Here is an 18,264-nt window from a genome sequence, read left to right as displayed (position 1 = left end):
GCGAGCATCCCCCGCGCCCCCAGCCAGGCCGCGGGGCGGTGCCGGGCCCGCCATTCCCTCCCGCGCGGCGCGCCGGGAGCTGTAGTCGCGGCCGTGCCCCTCCGCTCGGGCGCTGGGGGCGGGCTGGAGCGGCTCCATTTTGCGCCCGTCGGCGGGGCTGCCCGGCCGTCCCGCGGCCCGGCGCCAGGCAGGGCGCGGCCCGCCCCGGCGCCTCTCCCTTCCCTCCTCCTCCCTCCACTCCTCCCCGCCCGCCACCGGCACCGGCGCCACCGGGGTGGGGCCCGCGCCCGCTGCCCCCCGCGCCGCCCGGCTCCTGCTGCCGGCCGCGGGCTGAGCGCGTCTCCCGGGGGTGCGGCCCCGTTCCTCCGCGGCGGCGGCTCCATGGTGCCCGCCGCCCCCCGCCGCCCCGCAGCAACAGGCAGGACGAGGAGGAAGCGGCCCCCGGGGGTCCGCACCGCCCCGCCGCCGGCCTGAGCGGCGCCGCCGCCGCAGCGGGAGCGACCGAGCGGGCGGGGGGCGCCCGCGGGCCGCCGGCGATGGCGAACCAGCTGGTGATCCTGAACGTCTACGACATGGTGAGCCACCGGCACGGCTCTGGGCGGGGGGCTCGGCCCCCTCCCGGCAGGGCGGCGGCGGGGAGTGTCCTGCCCTGCGGGGGCCAGGGCGGCTGGGAAAGTTTGCCTGCCCTTCCCCTGCCTGTCCCCGCGGGAGCTGGATCCGTGGGCGGCGGAACGGGAGAAATAACGAACGACGGGACGGGGGGGCGAGGGCGGTGATTTGGGAGGTCTGACGATTTCCACAGCCCTCTGTGACCTGCGACTAAAGTTTGTCGGGCCGGGTCGTTCAGTGACAGGTGGATCCCCTCCCTATCGCGGGGGAAACTTTCTTGCCCTGCCGTGAGCGTCCCTGGGCTGTACTGCTCCCTCTGCTACTGCCCCAAAGCTCAGCAGCGGGGAGGCCCTGCCTTTCTGCTCACGAAAACCAGCAAAGGGTCCAGTTTTCCATCCATCCAGGAGGATGGTAGTTCAGGATAACCTCTGTCTCTACAATGATAAGATCTCTTTAGCGCAGTGTCAGTGAGGTGATTTTGTTTCTAGACCGTAATTTTTGAACAGTTTTGTTAGGGCTGCGACCTGGTAGAAATAAAAGGATCGCTCCAGCTTGATTTGCAGCCGTATGAGCTCACCTTCCCTCCCTCCTGGATAATCTTTATGTGGCACCTACAGCAACCATGGTATTGTCTTATGTTCAGCTGGAAGCTGCTCAAATGCCATGGTAACAAATGAGGTGTAAGTACCTGCATGGTACAGGAGGTTTGGATAAGTAATAAGAAAATATTATCCGTTAATGCGTTTCAATCGCTGGGAGTTAGAACGAGTGGCAGTAGTTCTCTGACCAAGTTTTGAGTCTACTGATAGAGGACAGTAAGATGGAGAACTGGCTTCAGGTGACAGTGGTTGTGTTACTTAGCTTATTTTGGATAGGCTTTCCTACCACCACCATTTTAAAGTGAACCTTGGCTGTTTTGACGGGGTGAAGGTGTGTAGTGTAGTGTCAGTGACTGCTGGAAGTGAGAAAATACAGCTTGTTTTGCTTGGAAACGACATGGAAACATTAAAATGCTAAAACGTTTAATAGAAATCAGTAGGAAGCTCTCTGGCTGGAAATCAAATATACTTACAGTATCACAGCAATTAGCCTGATTTTTGTCATTATTTTCTTTCACTCTAGTACTTACATTAAAAATCCACGTCCTGTTTTTGGGGGATTTTTTGCCCAATCCTGTGTTTGAGCTCTCTCTCCAGTGGACATAGCCTGTACCTTGACTTTGGTTTCTTTCATTATATCCAGTGAGGGGAGACTGGAGACAGGAACAGTCTGTTCACTGTGATTTTCTGAGAGATGGGAGGAAAAAAGAAGGGGTCTTTGCTCACCTGGTTGAGTTCATATGCGATGCTAATATGAGAAAAAGTCACAGTGTGCCTTCTTTATACTAGACTCGAGGAGGGAGGGATGCCCTGTCACATGCATCTATATGACTTCTCTGGACTACAGTGTGAATATATATATTGAGGAATCTTTTCTTTATGGTTTTAGGTGGTTTTACATATATTAATTATAAATATTTGTACAGAGAAAGAAGTAGGACTTAGGTTTAGGTGATTCTTACATAAGAATATCTTTGAAGTCAAGGCTCCAGCACTTCTGACTCACTGAAATGGAAGACCCACTGTTCTCACAAAGACTTGCTTAATTGTGCAAAGTGGGCCCAGTTTACAGGCAGGCTGTGAAACCTTAACAGAGTGAACTGACTCCTGTGTAAATGCCTGCCTGGAAAGTAGTGCCATGGCCTCTGAGAAACTCTGTTCTTGCTATGATGGTAGCACTGGTGGGGTGTGACTTCAGCATGCTGTTTCTTTTTCTCTTGGGATAGTCTACTCTTTTGTTCACATCATCCTTTCTTTTTCCTCCAGAGCTGAATTGCTGTGAACAGTTTTACTTCAGCCATCCTAGGAAGGCTGGCAGTTGACATGAGGGAAAGTGAGGAAAAAAGGCAACAGGAAGGGTGTGCTCCTAAAAGCTAGTGTCATATTTTGCCTAAGGACACATTAGAGACTGTTGGTTATCCTGTTGTTATTACTGGGGCTCTTCCTCTGTCGAGAATTCACATAGTCTCTGAAGCCACCGTCTGTGGAAGGAACTTGCTCTGGAAAAGCAAACTGGAAAAGAAGAAGCCAAGCACTTTTACTTGCAGATGTTTGATTACATGCAGGGGAGACTTTAATGGTTGAAGCTGCACATCGCCACAGATTATACATAGTATAAGATGAAACCACTAAGGAGAATATTTCTATATGCTGCTTCAGTCCTGTTTGTTGTTTTGTAGTGATAGCTACTTTATTTGACCATTAGACAAACAGTTTTCTTTCAAACTGGTGAGGAAAACACAGGTTTGTGTGATGTCTGAAAGACTCTGCCAGTGTACATCCTTCATCAAACTCCTCTGCTAAACCACATCTCAGTCCATTTGAAACCAGAGCCTCACTTTCATGTTGCATAGCAAGTTCTTACTGCTTGTACAACAGCCTGCTGAAAACAATGGTACTGCTTTATTTGGGGGCACTAGGAGTGGGTGGAAGGGAGGAGTCTTCTGTAATAGCAGTTTTGAAGTTCTCTTTATTCACCAAACCGTGCCAATTGTGTATTTGAGACATTAGCAGGTTTGCTCTTCACTTCTGATATTCCATGTCACTTGGAAATGGGTTTGGGATTTTTTTGTAGTTTAGGTTTGGGATTGGGTTTTTTTGTTTCTCTTTTGAACACAAGACCATTGTTACTCACCTGGTTGACAGAACCAACATTACTGTAATAAAGAACAGCTTTATTTTAACCTGAATGCAAACTGTGGCTTCATTTCCCAGGCAGCTGCTTAGGTATGTAGGGGAATACTAAGTGACCTTGCTACTGTTGGAGCTCCTTACAGGACTGAGTTGGTTGCTTTTGGAGGATATACCCTTCCAATGTCCTTAGTGCTTGAAAAAGCAAAAATCTTTGATACAACCAAAGTGTGTGGGAGATGCATGTGTTGTAGAAGAAAGTCGACTTTCAAGTAGTGGTAACTTTATGGAGGGAGAGAAGCTTACGGGTGTATTTATGTGGTACAGTTCATGCCTTTTAACATCTTTTATGATCATTAAAAGGGTAGGGTGAAGGCTTTGATATATGATGTTTTGAGAACTGGAGTACTTTATAGCTTCATTTTAACTAACTGCTATTTTTAGGAGTCTAGTTTTTTTTGTGCCCAAGTAATAGTATCCTATTTTTTCCCTTGTCAAATAAGGCGATAACAAGCTAAAGTATTAATGTAAATGAAAGCTCTGAAGATATTTTTGAAGCACGGGGGTTAGTGTTTTTCTTTCATTGTAGTGCCATTACTTTATTGTGCACATAGAAAACTACTTCTCCAGTATTTTCCTTATGAGAGACTAAACCTGAAATCCTGTTTTACAGGACTGGCATATTGCAAAATATTGAGGATATGGGGATTGCACCATACTACTATAGCAAAATCCATATCAAACTAAAGGGACTCCAGTTTGTGTAATGGAAACAAGGATGTAGCATTTGGGATCAGTTTGGGCATGTTACTGAACCAGTGAGCTATACAGATGTAATTTCATTTACAATCTTTATTTTGTAAGTTGTATATCATCTTTTCAGCTGCAGCCAAATTCAGCGCTCTTTGTCGCATTTGTCCTGCATTTCTTCCTGGTGTGAGATAAGGCATTTTGTTCAATGGATAAATGGGACCAACCTTCCAATAGCTCATGCAGATTAAGTAATAATTAGATATAATTACTGTTCCTAGGGGGAAAGTAATTCTGCCTCATTGAAATTCTTTTATCTTCAATTGACCTATTCTGTTCTTACTCGAAATCTGAAGCAAAGTGCTAACTTGCTTTAGGCACTTCTTCCAAAGCTGCTGACTTTGGTTTTATTTGCTGCCAGTGCTCACTTTGTGCAGTGTAGAGCCCCGAGTGTTTAGGTGGCACCAATAAGGAGGAGCACTTGCTTGGATAGGAGCAGGCTGTGCTGAATGCCTTGTTGGATCAGCTTCCATCCCATTCATCTGCTTCTGTGCAGATCAATGAGAAAGCTTGGTGACTCACTTTTCTCTATTCTCCCTATTTCTGTGTTTGGTTTCGTGGGATTGTGGGTTGGGAGTACTGTGAATACTCTTTTTCCTCAATTTTTTTTTCTGTCTAATAACCAACTAGGCTTTATTCTATCCTGAGGCATGTAGGGTATCTTGTGTCAGTTTTGTTCTGTTTTCAGAGGGCAGCCATAACCCTGCTTGACATTAAACAGATCCAGTGGGTCAACCAGTATGTAGGCTGTTTGGAATTCAGCAGCCAGGTTCTGAGTTTTGTGGCCACAAGTGCCCAGGAGAGGGACAGACTAGAACACCAGAGAGCCTGTTCTAGATTAGGTTTGTTTCCCATTAGGCAAACGTGCTTTATTCCAGCGATGACAAACTGCACGTTGACTGTACCTACAGTTTTGACTATAAATACAAACCTGAAACTATTTTGAAATGGTGAACTGGTAAACTGTGGGATAGGAAAGGCTTCAGAACTGGAACACATTTATGTTGCAGTAGGTCTTCTGTTTTCTGACTTTGATTTTACCTCATGAGCAGAATCCATTTTTTTATACTCACAGGCCTACTAAGGTAAGTAGTCTTCACATCTTTCTCCTTTCTTGCCCTCTTTGTATTCTCCCTGTTCTCTGTTTTTCTATGCAGAGTAAATTATTGTAGTGTATTTCTGGATGTAGTTTGTTCATACGGACTTGCCCTCTGCTCTTTTCTGGGGGGTGGAAGGAAAGAATTTCTAAGCCCTTTAAATAGACTAAGGTGATGATTTAGTGTAGTCATCCATACCCCACTAGCTAACATAGCACTACACTGACAAAGCCAGAAATTAAAGCAGTTGGTAAAGTTTGGTCCTAAGCAGAATTTACCTATGGATCACAACTGAGCTTTAAATAAATATAAGGCACAAAATCTGCCTTCTCTTAATTAATACTGGCAAAATTTCCCACAGCTGGCTTGTCTGTTTGTAACTATTGGCATGACGTGCTCTTTGTGCTGTTTAACTTGTTTTAATTTTTATTAATAGCTTGTCATCGTGAGGTTTAGTGTATCATTTTTTATTGGGAGACAAAAAGCTTACATGCTGTAATGTTTGTGATGGCACTGTAAATTACACACTGACTCCAGCCAGCACATCTTCAAGTGTGACACCTGCAACCTTTTACCTTTTTATCATCAGTTTGGCTGCATAGTGGCTTTGCAAGAGAAGACACCAATTATGTCAACAAGTTGTGTGAAGAAGATAGTTGGGTTTGTTTTGTTTTTTTCTGCCTGCTTGCTAAACCAGTATTAATTTAGTTGAGGGTACTACCTCAGCCTGTATCCTGCCTGCCAGTTCACTTTTTGAAGTCTGCTTTGTAAAAGCTTATAGAGAAGCTCTGGGAAGAAAAAAATCCTGTTACTGGTGTAATTGACAAAATAATATTTTCCTTGTATTTTCCTGAGGTTTTTCTTGCTGGCCAATTTCAGTTTTAAGGACACAACTGAGGCTTTTTATTTTTTACTTTGTTTCAGGTTGCTTCTCAAATTGTACATCACTTGAGATCTTTTAATACTTGGAGATTGATAGTTTGAGGGTGGTGATGAAGACGGGGAAAGAGTACTTTGAGGTTTTTCTTTTCCAGAGTGCTGCACCTTTGAGGTCTTGAGGGTAACAGCTTTTGGTAGACACTTGCTGCTGCTGCACTTTGATAAAAGAAAAAAGAAAGCACTAAGGGAAGCTTCCTTTCTGTACTATTTTTCCCTTTTCTATAAAATTTTCACTTCTGATTCCTTTTGAAATGCATCTGTTTTCTGCTGGCTACAGTGCAAGTGATATATTGGAAACAAGTGTCTGACCTATACAAAGGACTTAAAACTTCATGTTTGGAGCCCCACGCATCAGCAGCCTGGGAGAGAGCTTTGTACCTTGTATGGTGACCTCTAATTGAGTATTCAAAGACAAAATATAGTAAGGTCATTTCAGTCCATCTCTTGAGTGTGTTTTGTGCTCATCTGTTCATATGCAGGTGTGATCATTGCTATTAATGACAGTCAGTGTGTCTATCTCACAGTCCTACATTTCAATATACTTTGAAGAAAACTGTGCTCCTTAAATTTACAGCAATTGATTCTAGGATGTATTCCACCTAATGGCAAACTTTATAGCCTGCAGTTTGTTGACAAATAGAAGGTTGATCTGGATTTCTCTCAGGTACAGACTCCTTGGCTGACGAGCTTTGACAGCACTAAAACGCTGGAATAGAACCTAATGGAATTAATTCACCGCACAGTTGGGGAATTTTAGTGACGTTCTGTTCCTGTAAAATGGGTTGTGCAGTTTCCACTTTGTGATAGGATTTAATACTTTGGGATAGGGTTTAATGCTTTTGATGTGGGGGACAGTCTGCTCAGAGAAGATAAATCTGTACTGCAAACTAGTAACTAGAGTTTTGGGTTTTTTTTTTCCTTCTTTCCTTTTAGTATTGGATGAATGAATATACTTCCTCCCTTGGAATTGGAGTGTTTCATTCAGGTATAGAGGTGTATGGCCGAGGTATGTACAAGAAAAGCATAACTTACTTTCTGTTTCAGTAATACTGTTGTTTTAAAAGCATTTTTCAGGTAGTGAGGGGAGCCTAGCTCCTGAAACCTGTTTATCTCTTTTCACATCTATTCTGCCCCTGGAAAAAAAGCTTTGGACACAAATAAACTGGTAGCTGTTGTGCATTATTTTGTATAAAGCTATGCAACTAGGAAAGAGTGTGCAACTTTTTGGCACAGAAAATAGAAAGCCATAGAAATCTTTATTTTAGGTTTGGAAATGCTTTAAAAGACCTACATAAAACAAATGTGTGCTTTGTGTAAGTGTGGTTGAATCCTTTCCTCAGTTTTCTGTCAGCACTTAGTGCAAGGAGTTAATTTTTAACTACAGGAACAATAATCTGTTGCAGAGAGGCACCTGAAAGTGCATGATGCTCAGGAAAAAGTGTTCCATTTTGGTAGGTTGGTTTGTTTTAGAGACAGTTTCTTTCAAAGACATCTGATGCATGCTGTTCAGAAAATATGCCCTTGTGATAAATAACAGCAGTGCTTTTCAATTTTGCAAAGTAGGTTGTGCTTGGGTGCTACGACCTCCTGGTCTGTTCAGGGCACTTTGAAGCAGCGCTGCAGCCAGAAGGTGTTTCTGTGCACGCCATAGCACAGGCTCAGGTCTGAGCTGTTTCTGCCCCAAGTATAATGACACTCCGAGGTGATGGTGTTGCAGTTAAAGAAGAAAAAGTCTACTACAGTGGGTTTTTTTTCTGGAATGTGTCGGGAGGTGAGGGGAAGAAGCAAAAGGCAAGGCATGCACTCCAGAGACCACACTGCCCAAATTTATCTTAAAGGATGTTTCAGCTACTGTAATGATCACATTGTATCTGTTTTTGCAAGTGTTACCAGAGCAACAAATTGACAAAATACAATGCTTATTGTTAAAACTTTTTTTTTTTTAATTTGTTTTAATGTGACCCAGAAAAACCTGACTCTTAATAGTGCTCTGCCTGAAACCCAGTTTTTGAACTGTGCCAAATATATGTGCCTCCCTTCCTGTTGGGATTATAGTAGCTTTCTCATATAGCAGGTCATGCCCCTGCTAGAACAATGACTTGCATTTTTCCAGGCACATCAAACCTTTTATTTATTAACCTGTTGTAAAAAAGATTACCCACAAAACCGAGTGCTAGACTTGTGTGATGTGTTAAGAGTTTTGAGGCAAGGAAGTGTGAAGTCATGCTTAAAGCTTTTAATTGCGCTCTGGGTGCGGGGTGCTCTGTTATCTTACAGACACAGACGGAAGCTACAGCACACCATGGTACTTTCATACAGTGTGAGTGCTTAAGCCAGCAGATGCTGTGTGCAGACTTGAGATGCATGCGCTGGTTTAATTTCTTGTTATAGTAAAGAACTTGTGACAATTGAACTCTTGCAAATCAAGAAATTCAAATGAGCTATTAGGCCACTACGCACTGCCACAATGAGGACTGTAGTGTACCCTGAATAGAAGTGCCTTCAGACCTCTGAGGATGCAGTACTTTGAATCCCAAATTTAGATGTATGTAAGGGGAATTCTAAAGATAAGTATGTCTAAAGATGTACAGTTTAACTTGTAAATGCTCACACAATGAAAACAGTATGTACTTACTGCAAAGTTATTCAAGTTAAACCTGTACACCAATGCAGGAAATTTCCTGTCAGTTTTTGCTTAGGCTGAGTAATAACTGACAAAACTGTTAATTTCCAGCTTATTTAATTTGTTCTCCATGTAAATAACATTTCTGGTTGCTAGCTTAAGATCCTTGCGAAGTCACCTTCCAGTCAGTGAGCTCTGCTGTTTTTTACTGATGGTGGTTTTGTTAAATCTGAGCTTTCTCTTTCAGAATTTGCCTATGGTGGTCATCCATACCCTTTTTCTGGAATATTTGAGATTTCACCAGGAAATGCTTCTGAGCTAGGAGAAACGTTTAAATTTAAGTAAGAAAGATTACCTATTTTCTTGGACTTTGAGAAAGTATATTAAAAATACTTTTTTTTTTGCATATATTTCTTGAGGATAGATGTATTGAATTGTACAGGATTTCTGACTTTCTGATAAATTCATGTGTTTGCATAGAAATGTAAAATGGAAAAAGATGATGAGACAATGAAGTGTCTACAGCAAAGAACTTTTTTAGCATACCATTAAATTTCTGAAATGCATGCGAATTTTGTGGACTTGTGGCTAACTTTTATTACTCATACAATGTAAGCAATGCAGTAACTTTTTCAAGGTGGGTAATCAGCAAGGAAACATCTCTCATGATAAAAGTGAAAGTGGTTCCATAAAATGGAATAGAAAGAGCCTTTGTTATTCTTGGAGAACAGAAAGGTCTTGCTACTCACTCCAGAAGTGGAGTGACTTTTGAGCAATGTATGAACAGTAGTCCACCTATATTATTTGTGCCTGATCACCTTCTGCTCTCTGTTTCTTTTCTAGAGAGGCTGTGGTTCTAGGCAGTACTGACTTTATGGAAGATGATATAGAAAAAATAGTAGAAGAGCTTGGAAAGGAATTCAAAGGAAATGCTTATCATCTAATGCACAAAAACTGCAATCACTTTTCTTCAGCTTTATCTGAGGTAAACACACATAAAGGTCTATAGAAAGGTGTTTCACAAGTGGCTACAGAGCATCATCTCCTTCTAGTCCTTTGTAATGTTTGGTTTAATTTTCAACTGCCTATCTCTGTTGTCTTGTGCAAATGTCATCGTTTTTTGGGTTGTATTTGTGCTCATGTCCAAAGCACCAGATTTTGCTGCTAAATATTGTTGTCATACATAGCTTGTATTAGAGCAGAGGTGCGTTCCTAAAGAGATACCTAGTAAATGCAGTATTAACAAGATTTCAAAATTATTTTAGGCGTTTCAGGGATTGCTTCTAAAAATAGCAATGTTATAGATGTTATTTTTTATCAGATTATTTGTATTTCCCCACAGAACCGTCACGCTGTAAATAATTTTCAAAGTTATGACCTAGTGTTAAAGAATAGCAAAGGCATTAAAGTTACCCAGATAATGTTAATCTTCTGCTTGAGAGGCTTTTGTGAAGTTACTGCTCTGCCAGCACCTGTGTCCTGGTCATGCAGAGTCTGACCAAGGAGTCACACAGGCTTTGCTTTTTCCCCCTCAGCTTGTTGTAACATGATCAGTTTGTCAATAGGATTGAATGTCTGATCATTCATATGTGTATCCACACAAGGGAAAGGGTCAGGAGCAAGTAACCCAGGACAAAGAGGGGAATGGAAACTTTGATTTTCATTGATAGTTGACAATCTCTGCTTGCCAGAATTTATTCTAATGTTTCGTTGAAACACTCCAAAACAAGGATGGCTATTTTTCCCATGTGAACTTTCATAGATTTTAATTGGTTTTTTTTTTCAAATAGTTGATGCATACTTACAGTATAGCCTGTATTTTATGTAGCCTGATCTGCCAGTGGTAGTGGAAAATTTTATTGAGATGATGATTCATGTGCGGTGCTGGTACAAGTAAGTAGGGTGAGACACTGACAAAGCTGCAGTTGGTGTGAAATCTGGCCTGTATGGTCAGGGTTTTGCCATACTCTTCAGCTGCCTGGTCATATTGTTTGTTTTAGGTCTTGTCCTATTTAGTATTCAAATTGACTGTAAAAGTGGGTATAATTGCAAGTTAAATGCTGCTCAGTTACAGCAGAGTAATGCTCGTGTTCTCCAGATTTTCACTGTAGTACCAGAAGTTAATATGGAGGCAGTTAAGTAAAGTAGCTCACTCCTTGAATAGTGAGAACAGAATTACTTAATGACTGATGTGGAATAAAAGTAAGTACTTAATACAACTTTATATTTTGAGGAGTTGAATCCAGTTGTTCTCTGGATAGTTCCTCTTGTTGCAGTGAACCAAATGTGTGCTTGGCCTGTGTTGTAGGATAGTGGCATCTTGTAGAAGTCATCAGACCACCACAGTAAAGAGCCTCAGCTGTGTGTAACTCCATACAACTGTGGTATTGACACTGTCTTTCTGGCCACATGATTTTGGGGTGCTTTTTGTAATAGTTGGGTTCCTCCTGCAATTTCTCTTTCTGAGGAATTAGCACTGAATAGAAACCATAGCTTAACTAATTTCTGTGCCTTTTATAGAAGTTATTCAGAAAGAGTGAGGTGGTTAGGCTTTTCAGGACTTCTAAGAAAATCATAGAACCAATCATGGGTCCAACTTTCACAATGGAACGTAGATGTTTTTGTGGGACTTGGCATGCTGCCTTTACTGATGGAGAAATTTGTCATAGTGCACTAACTTGGGTGCTTCTTGACTGGCATTTGTGATCTGTAAAATGTAAGGCTGCTGCAGTTTTTGCTTTTTATTTGCAGTCTGCAGTTTTGTTATTGCTGAATCCAGAAAACAAATTAACCCTTTCTTTTTCCTTCTCCCATAGATTCTCTGTGGAAAAGAGATTCCACGATGGGTGAATCGCCTTGCCTACTTCAGCTCTTGTATACCCTTCCTCCAGAGCTGCCTGCCAAAGGAGTGGCTAACTCCTGCAGCCCTCCAGTCTAGTGTTAGCCAGGAGCTACACGATGAGCTGGAGGAAGCTGAGGATGCAGCAGCATCAGCTTCCTTGGCAAGCTCAGCATCTGGGTCTAGAACTGGACGCCACACCAAATTATAAGTCCTCCTCCAAAGTAGCAAATGGTTTGAAATACTTCAGTTTGATCTCTTCAGCAATTGACTTCCTGACAGAACATGAGAGCCAACTCTAGAACATTGTTTTTATATGCAAAAAAGAAAGCTCTCATGAACCCTTGTTTCAGCTCAGGATTATTTACCTAGTGAAAGGAATTGCTGGGAGAAAAGGGAAGGATTTTGTGTGAAGCCACCCTTTTCATTTTCACCTGTTTGGTAGACCTGAGTTAACATCTTGCATAAAGCAGAACTTAAATTATTTGTTTACAGTATTGTGTACTGCTGTTTACAAGTCCTGTAAGGACTCCTGCTACCATGGAAGAAGAAAGAATTTGAGTTTGATTTAACTGTTGGTATAAATCACAAGCAGTGGTATGATGCCCTGGATGAACTTTCCCCTTTGTTTTCAAGATTTAAGGCAGGAGAAAATAAAATTGAGGAATGCCAGAAACTGCTGAATACTATGTATGTGAACAGGGTACTGTGCGCTTAAAGTGGCTGATGTAAGCAGGTAGATTCCAGGATGTAGGGAGACTGGCTTGGTCTAAAATCTGTTCCTAGAAGTATGACCTCTACATTAATGAAACTGTGGATTTTTGCACATATGAAGGGAAATTTCTATCTCATTGCAATGCACATCAATCCTTCTTTTTTTTTTTTCCAATTCAGCCATGTAGTTTTCATCCTCTCTTGTGTCTTTACTTGCAGTTTACTTCAGGATTTAAACGTGTGAATATCATCTGCTAAAAGCATCAACAAATTTTTCACTTTGCTTCGCTTGATTTCAAACTTGTATATATAAGTTAGTACTTGTATTCCTTTTTTGTTTGTTTGATATAGTTTAGAATTATGTAAAACAAGCCATTTATGGTTGGGGAATGGCCTTTGCTTCCTGCTGCTGATTTTGCTTCATTTGAGTTTGTAAACATTCACATCTTTTTTTTTTTTTTTTGAGCTACAAGTTACTGCCCAGTTGTGCATATCCGCACAAATGATAGAGAAATCCTAATTTATTTTCCCACAGTCTCTATCTGTGGCATTAACTTTCTTATCAGATGTAATGAAGAAAAACCTGAAAATTGCTTATGCACCTGCATGTTTACACAGCAGAACCCACTGATCTGCACACATAATTATATTGAAGGTAAGAGATATTATTTTCTAAAACACAGAAGTATGTTTGCTGGTAGATTATGATTAGAGCTAAATTATAATTAGTGATCAGAATATGGAATGGAATGCCTTATTCTTGTTCATTTACCAAGAGAATTAATTGTTCTTCCAATCATTAGTGTAAATTAGTGAGGTTCTATTGTGCACATAAGGCTACAGTAGCACAAACATGAGGGAGGTGAGCTTGAGTATTTTGTAAGACTTGCTGCCTTAAACTAACAAAAAACAGACCATCCCTAAACTGATCAGCTCACAAAGAAGTGTGCATTACTAGAAATACAAATTATTCTTATGAGCTTTATTTACGGTCTTTTGCTGGATTTAGTTTTCCTGTTGAATGAAATACTGAATCTGCAGTTTCTGCTGTTTAAAAGTAAAAACAAAGTCCTCTTGGGAGGCAAAACGCTTCATGTTATGAATGCTCCTGGCCGTGGGTAGTGGTGCCATTGAACCCTACGGGAAGGTGCAGTAGCTGAATCATAGTAAGAATTCTTATGGTTGCCAGCTCCAACTTGTGTTAGAAACAAGTGGAAGTTTTTCTGCTGCCACCTGGGTTGAATACTTCATCAGACAGACTTGAGGTTTTCACTTATCTTCTGTGATGCAGTGTAGCACAGAGAGAGAGATGCTCAGTTCTGGAGGGGAAAAATCAAGTGAGACTCTCTGGAAAGAGCAAGATAGTAGTAAAAGTCTCCATAACTGTATTTTGGTACATGTTTTAATAATATCTTCTACCAAGGGGAAACGCTTAAGACTGGTGAGTCTGCCACTAACTTAATTCTCTGTTTGATCTCCAGAAGCTGGATATCTGACCCTCCCTGCTGAGTACTTTCCACTCTGAATTTGAGTTCTCCTTTCCTTTTCCCTGTAGTGCAAGTGAGTATGGTGGTCTCCAGTCAGCTCTCAAGCATGACAGAACTGAATCTCACACTACTCACAGCTCAGACAACAGGCTGCAGACAGGTGATTTTTGTCTCTGCTGTGCAGCTGTGGTAGTAATGTGACTAAGTCTCTTGGCCAGGGCAGGTCCTTTAATTCAGCTCAGGGTTGAGGCCACTGATCTAGCAACGTACTGTAGCTTTTCCTAGGCTTTAGGAAAAAAATAAATAGAATGACTTTTCATTGCTACCTTTTATGTACCAAAATCAGCTTTTTAGGCTTCTGATACATCCAGAGCACTAGGTCACAAATCTCCACACCTTCATTAATACACGCAATTACAGCATGTACAATGCAAGAACATGACAGATCACAGCACAGTTTTTATTTAGAAGTAAAACTAAGACTATTTTTTATAAAGCAGACTGGAAAGTTTGTAACAAAAACATTCATTTTATTGGTAGCTGTACAGGTGAAAATACTGTCTTATGCTCCATAACGACTTTTTTTGTTTGTTTTGAAACCATCCATTTGTGAATCCTGTGAGGAAACTGACACCTGAACCCTGAAGGTTGTTAGGTATTGTATTAAAGCGAGCAGTACTGTAGCTTCAGTCGTGTGCTGTCAGCTCAGCCTCTGCTGGATGCCTGCAAGAAGTCACCCTGCCAGTGGTTACTCCTATTTGTTAGCAATAGAGCAAGTTACCTTTCACCAGCATTACTGCCAAGCAGGGATTACTTTAGTCTACTAATGACCACACTGTGCTAGGACTAGAACACTTCAAAATGCTGTGAGAAAGCTGGACCCCTGTGGAATCTTTTCCATCAAAACGGGTAGAAAAATATCACCACTTCAGGGTTCTGCTCTGTTTACTTTGTCATTCTTAATTTTCTGTGAGATAGTACTTTTGATATGTATTACATTGTTTAACTCAGTCATTTTATTTAAATGCCATTTTCTGTTCAGCAAGCCAAAAAAATCCAATGTACTGTCAGTAACTTCAGAGTGGCTTGGTAAAAAAAAAAAACATAGTTGCATTACTTCTGAAATTTGCAATGCAATTCTGATCACTATTGATAGATGATAATTTTCACTGTTGGAAGTTGGTTACAAGCTGAAAATTCACTGATGCATTTTTTGTAAACTTGTATTCAAGTTTACTACATAGTATTTGTATAAAATTCAAAGAATTTTGACTTTTGTTACCTGTACATGGCAACAAGTTGTCTAGCATCTTAAACTTAAATCCATCAGTTTATTAAAATAATTTTATAAAAAAAGTTGGCTCTGTGTGTTACTCCCCTTGTGCTTACAGTTTGTTTTTACAGTGCCACCCAAGCTGATGTTTGGTTTTGAACGATGGTTTTGAAGGACAGTGAGACTACCCAAGGGTTTCCTGTAGTTAAGCTTTAGGCTGTTAGGCTGACATGAGCATCAGGTGCTGTGGTTTGGTTTGTGTGAGGCATCTTCCCCAAATATCCCAAGCTCTGGCACAGAGTTGGCAGCAGCCCTCAAAGACATGCTTTGCCAGCACCAAAAGGTATTGGCACTGGAATTTGCAGATTGAGTGCATGTGTTCTAACAGCAGAGAGACTTCTCTGCAAGTTGAGGGCACTGATAAATGGGGGTGCTGTCCTGTGGCTGAGTGAGCTAGTGTGTCCCTACCCATCTCTCCCCACAGCTGGGAAGGGGATGTGTTTTGCCATGTTGTGTGTGCTGAGCAGGACATGTCCATGTGCACTGCTAGTGAACATTGGCTAGGGCATGACCTGTTGGAGAAACTTCCCAGACACATATGTGTTCCCTTTTCTGTGTTTCCCTAATCGCCAGCAAACCTGCAAGAGAATTTGAGCAACTTGTGATCTATTGAAAGGAAACTTCACAGTAGTTCATCAGTTAAAACTAATGTGAGTTCCAGATGAACTCACTTCTGCCATCCAATGGCCAGGAGTGCCTATCAGCTTCTAGGAAGGTGATCAATACACACAAGTACCTAGTGCATTGTTTGCTAGTGGGTGAGTGGCTGCGTTTAATGGAGCTGCTCTTGAAGAAAAGGTAAATGTTCCAAATGAAATTTTATTCTCTGAAAGTTTCTTCAGCCATGCAGAAGTATATGACAAATTTGTCATTGGAACAGCTTCGCAACAGGCAGAGTTTTTTTGTGGCTATAGCACCTTAGTCCTACCACCCCCCCCCAGAATAAATACATTCTTTTTCAGTGCTTCATACAGTGCAATGGAAATGGCTATTGGACAGTTCCTGACTTGCTATGAAATCCTGTGGTTTGATCTAAATCAGATAATAAAAAAACCCCCTCAAACTTGTCAATGTCACAATTTGTCAGGGAAGCCATGGCTGTTCTTTGGAAAAGCAGCTGTGCTCCACTGGCAACTCCCATTCCTGCTTGGCTAGAGTAGGGACCCTGTATTTTTCACATGATCTGGTTCATTAAAATTAGCGTATAGCAAACTAAACCAGGATCTAGCCATAAAGAAATGCAAGATCCTTCACTGGCATAGTGTTAGCTTGCTTTGGGCATGACAGAGGCTGCCTCTGAGTCTCTATAGAGAGGGACATTGCTCATACCAGAGTAATTCTCCACCCCATCCATCTTTGAGTAGCAGCCTGAGAGACATAGAACTAAGGGTACACCGCTCCTTCTGCAGGTTTAAGATGGGTGGTCAGCAGTTTTCTTGTCTTTTGAAAGTTCTTGATCTTCGAAGACTCAAAGCAGAAGCCTGCTGCACCTGCTGGTTACCTGCTGTGCTGCTTCCAGACCATGTATGTATGAAAGGAGAGAAATCACTGTTAGTGTCTCCTGAACTAAGTGAAGGAGGGGTTTCCCTCCTTCATGTGTGCCCTGCAGGAGCTACTCTTAGTGGGCTTTAACTCATTAATTCTTTTTAGGGAGCTGGTTTTACCTCTCTATCCCATTTCACCTTTACACAGCCTGAAACAAGGCACCCAGATACAGAACCTCAGGATGCCAGGATTGTGTTGCTGAACTATTCCTGCTGGGGTTCATGACCGTTTGGGATGAGAGTTAGGAAGCCATCCTGGATGAAAGAAGCCTTTCCCACATCCATGATGCCAGCCCTGTCTGCTGCCCCAGGCAGCTGTGGGGTAGAATTGTGGGAGTTTTCAAATGCACCCCTTGTGGGGTTCTGCTCTGGTCCCAGTGTGGCTGATGGTCAATATGGGTCCTTCTTTACCGTGAGACAAATCATGCGTATCAGACACCCCCTGTCCAAACGGGGCATGGACAGGTTTTTATCAGGCTCCAGTGAAATGTGTCCGAACTCCTTCACCAGGAAGGGATGGGGGCGGACAAGACCCTCTGTTCCCAGTGCGGCAAATGCTCCCTCATGTTTCCCAAGTCGGAATGGTCATTACTGTTAGCTCAAGCAGAGCCAGGGCTTTCCTCCCAGAATAAGTACAAAGCCCTATTAAACTCACCTAATGACAACACAAATCATGTTGAACAGAAAATGTCTTGTGTTCCCTACTCGGGCTGCAGAGGCTTGCGGGTTTTGTCCTGGTTTTCCCATTCCTAATTTGCCTGTGGGAAACGCTGCCTTCCCCCAGCCCTCCCAGTGCCAGCACACAATAGCTGCTTGTTTTTTGCCTGGAAGGAATTGCTGTGCTTTTAAATAGCTGGAATTTGGTTTATTTTTCTTCTGTGCTTCAGCTCATTCATTACTCAGTCATAGCATCCTAAAAGTGAAGATTTCTAAAAGCGTTGGCATTTGCCTCCTTTGTTTTGATTTTTTTCTTTTTACCACAAAAAGATGCTCTGCATCTTAAATTTCATGCACCAGCCCAGTGTTAGTGTCACTAACTAGTCCTGCAGTGAAATGTCAGCTTCCAACAAATTAATTCACATGTCGTTACACAAACATGAAACTGAGGAGTGAGGACTAGCAAGAGCTGATGGCACTATAGCCATCAAATGCAACTGCAAAGGTCAAATTTTTTTATGTCACAGAGATCTGGAAAGTTTAGTAAAAGCACTGTGGAGGCTGTCCAGGCTTGCTCTTCCCTCCAGCACTCTGGAGTTGAGGGCAGAAAAGCACCTCAGGGAATGCCTGGCTTTTGTGGATGCTCTCATTTCTGCAATTGCTTTCTTTTAAGCTGCTTTGCCTTTCCAGGAGCCTGGTGGCTTCTGTGCATTTTAAGAGGTTTAAAGGAAGGGCAGACTCCATGGCCTAGAGCGCTGTTTCTGCCCATGGCTCCCTGCACAAACGCTCCCCCAGTGAAATGGCACACCATGATATGCACCCAGGGATGCCATGCTCAGCCCATGCCTTTGGAGACTGGGGATAAGCATGGCATGGGAACCTG

General features: G+C 42.2%; 1 protein-coding gene across 2 annotated transcripts; it reads left to right on the top strand.

Annotated features, from left to right (window-relative positions):
- Positions 1–440: 440 nt before the first annotated feature.
- Positions 441–15,177, top strand: DESI2 (desumoylating isopeptidase 2). 2 transcript variants are annotated; one of them, XM_062490293.1, is made up of 5 exons: positions 441–575; positions 7,118–7,190; positions 9,055–9,148; positions 9,651–9,792; positions 11,624–15,177. In XM_062490293.1, exons 1-5 carry the CDS (start codon positions 537–539, stop codon positions 11,855–11,857), a joined length of 582 nt encoding a protein of 193 aa, XP_062346277.1. In that variant the 5' UTR covers positions 441–536; the 3' UTR covers positions 11,858–15,177. The 2 variants fall into 2 exon arrangements, with proteins under 2 accessions (XP_062346277.1, XP_062346278.1); XM_062490294.1 differs by lacking the exon at positions 9,055–9,148 and having other exon boundaries at positions 9,653–9,792.
- The last annotated feature ends 3,087 nt before the right edge of the window (positions 15,178–18,264 follow it).

Source organism: Cinclus cinclus, chromosome 3 (assembly GCF_963662255.1).
Source record: "Cinclus cinclus chromosome 3, bCinCin1.1, whole genome shotgun sequence".
Taxonomy (NCBI): domain Eukaryota; kingdom Metazoa; phylum Chordata; class Aves; order Passeriformes; family Cinclidae; genus Cinclus; species Cinclus cinclus.
The sequence above is the reverse complement of the archived record's forward strand: the minus strand, read 5'-3'. Positions and strand labels throughout refer to the sequence as shown.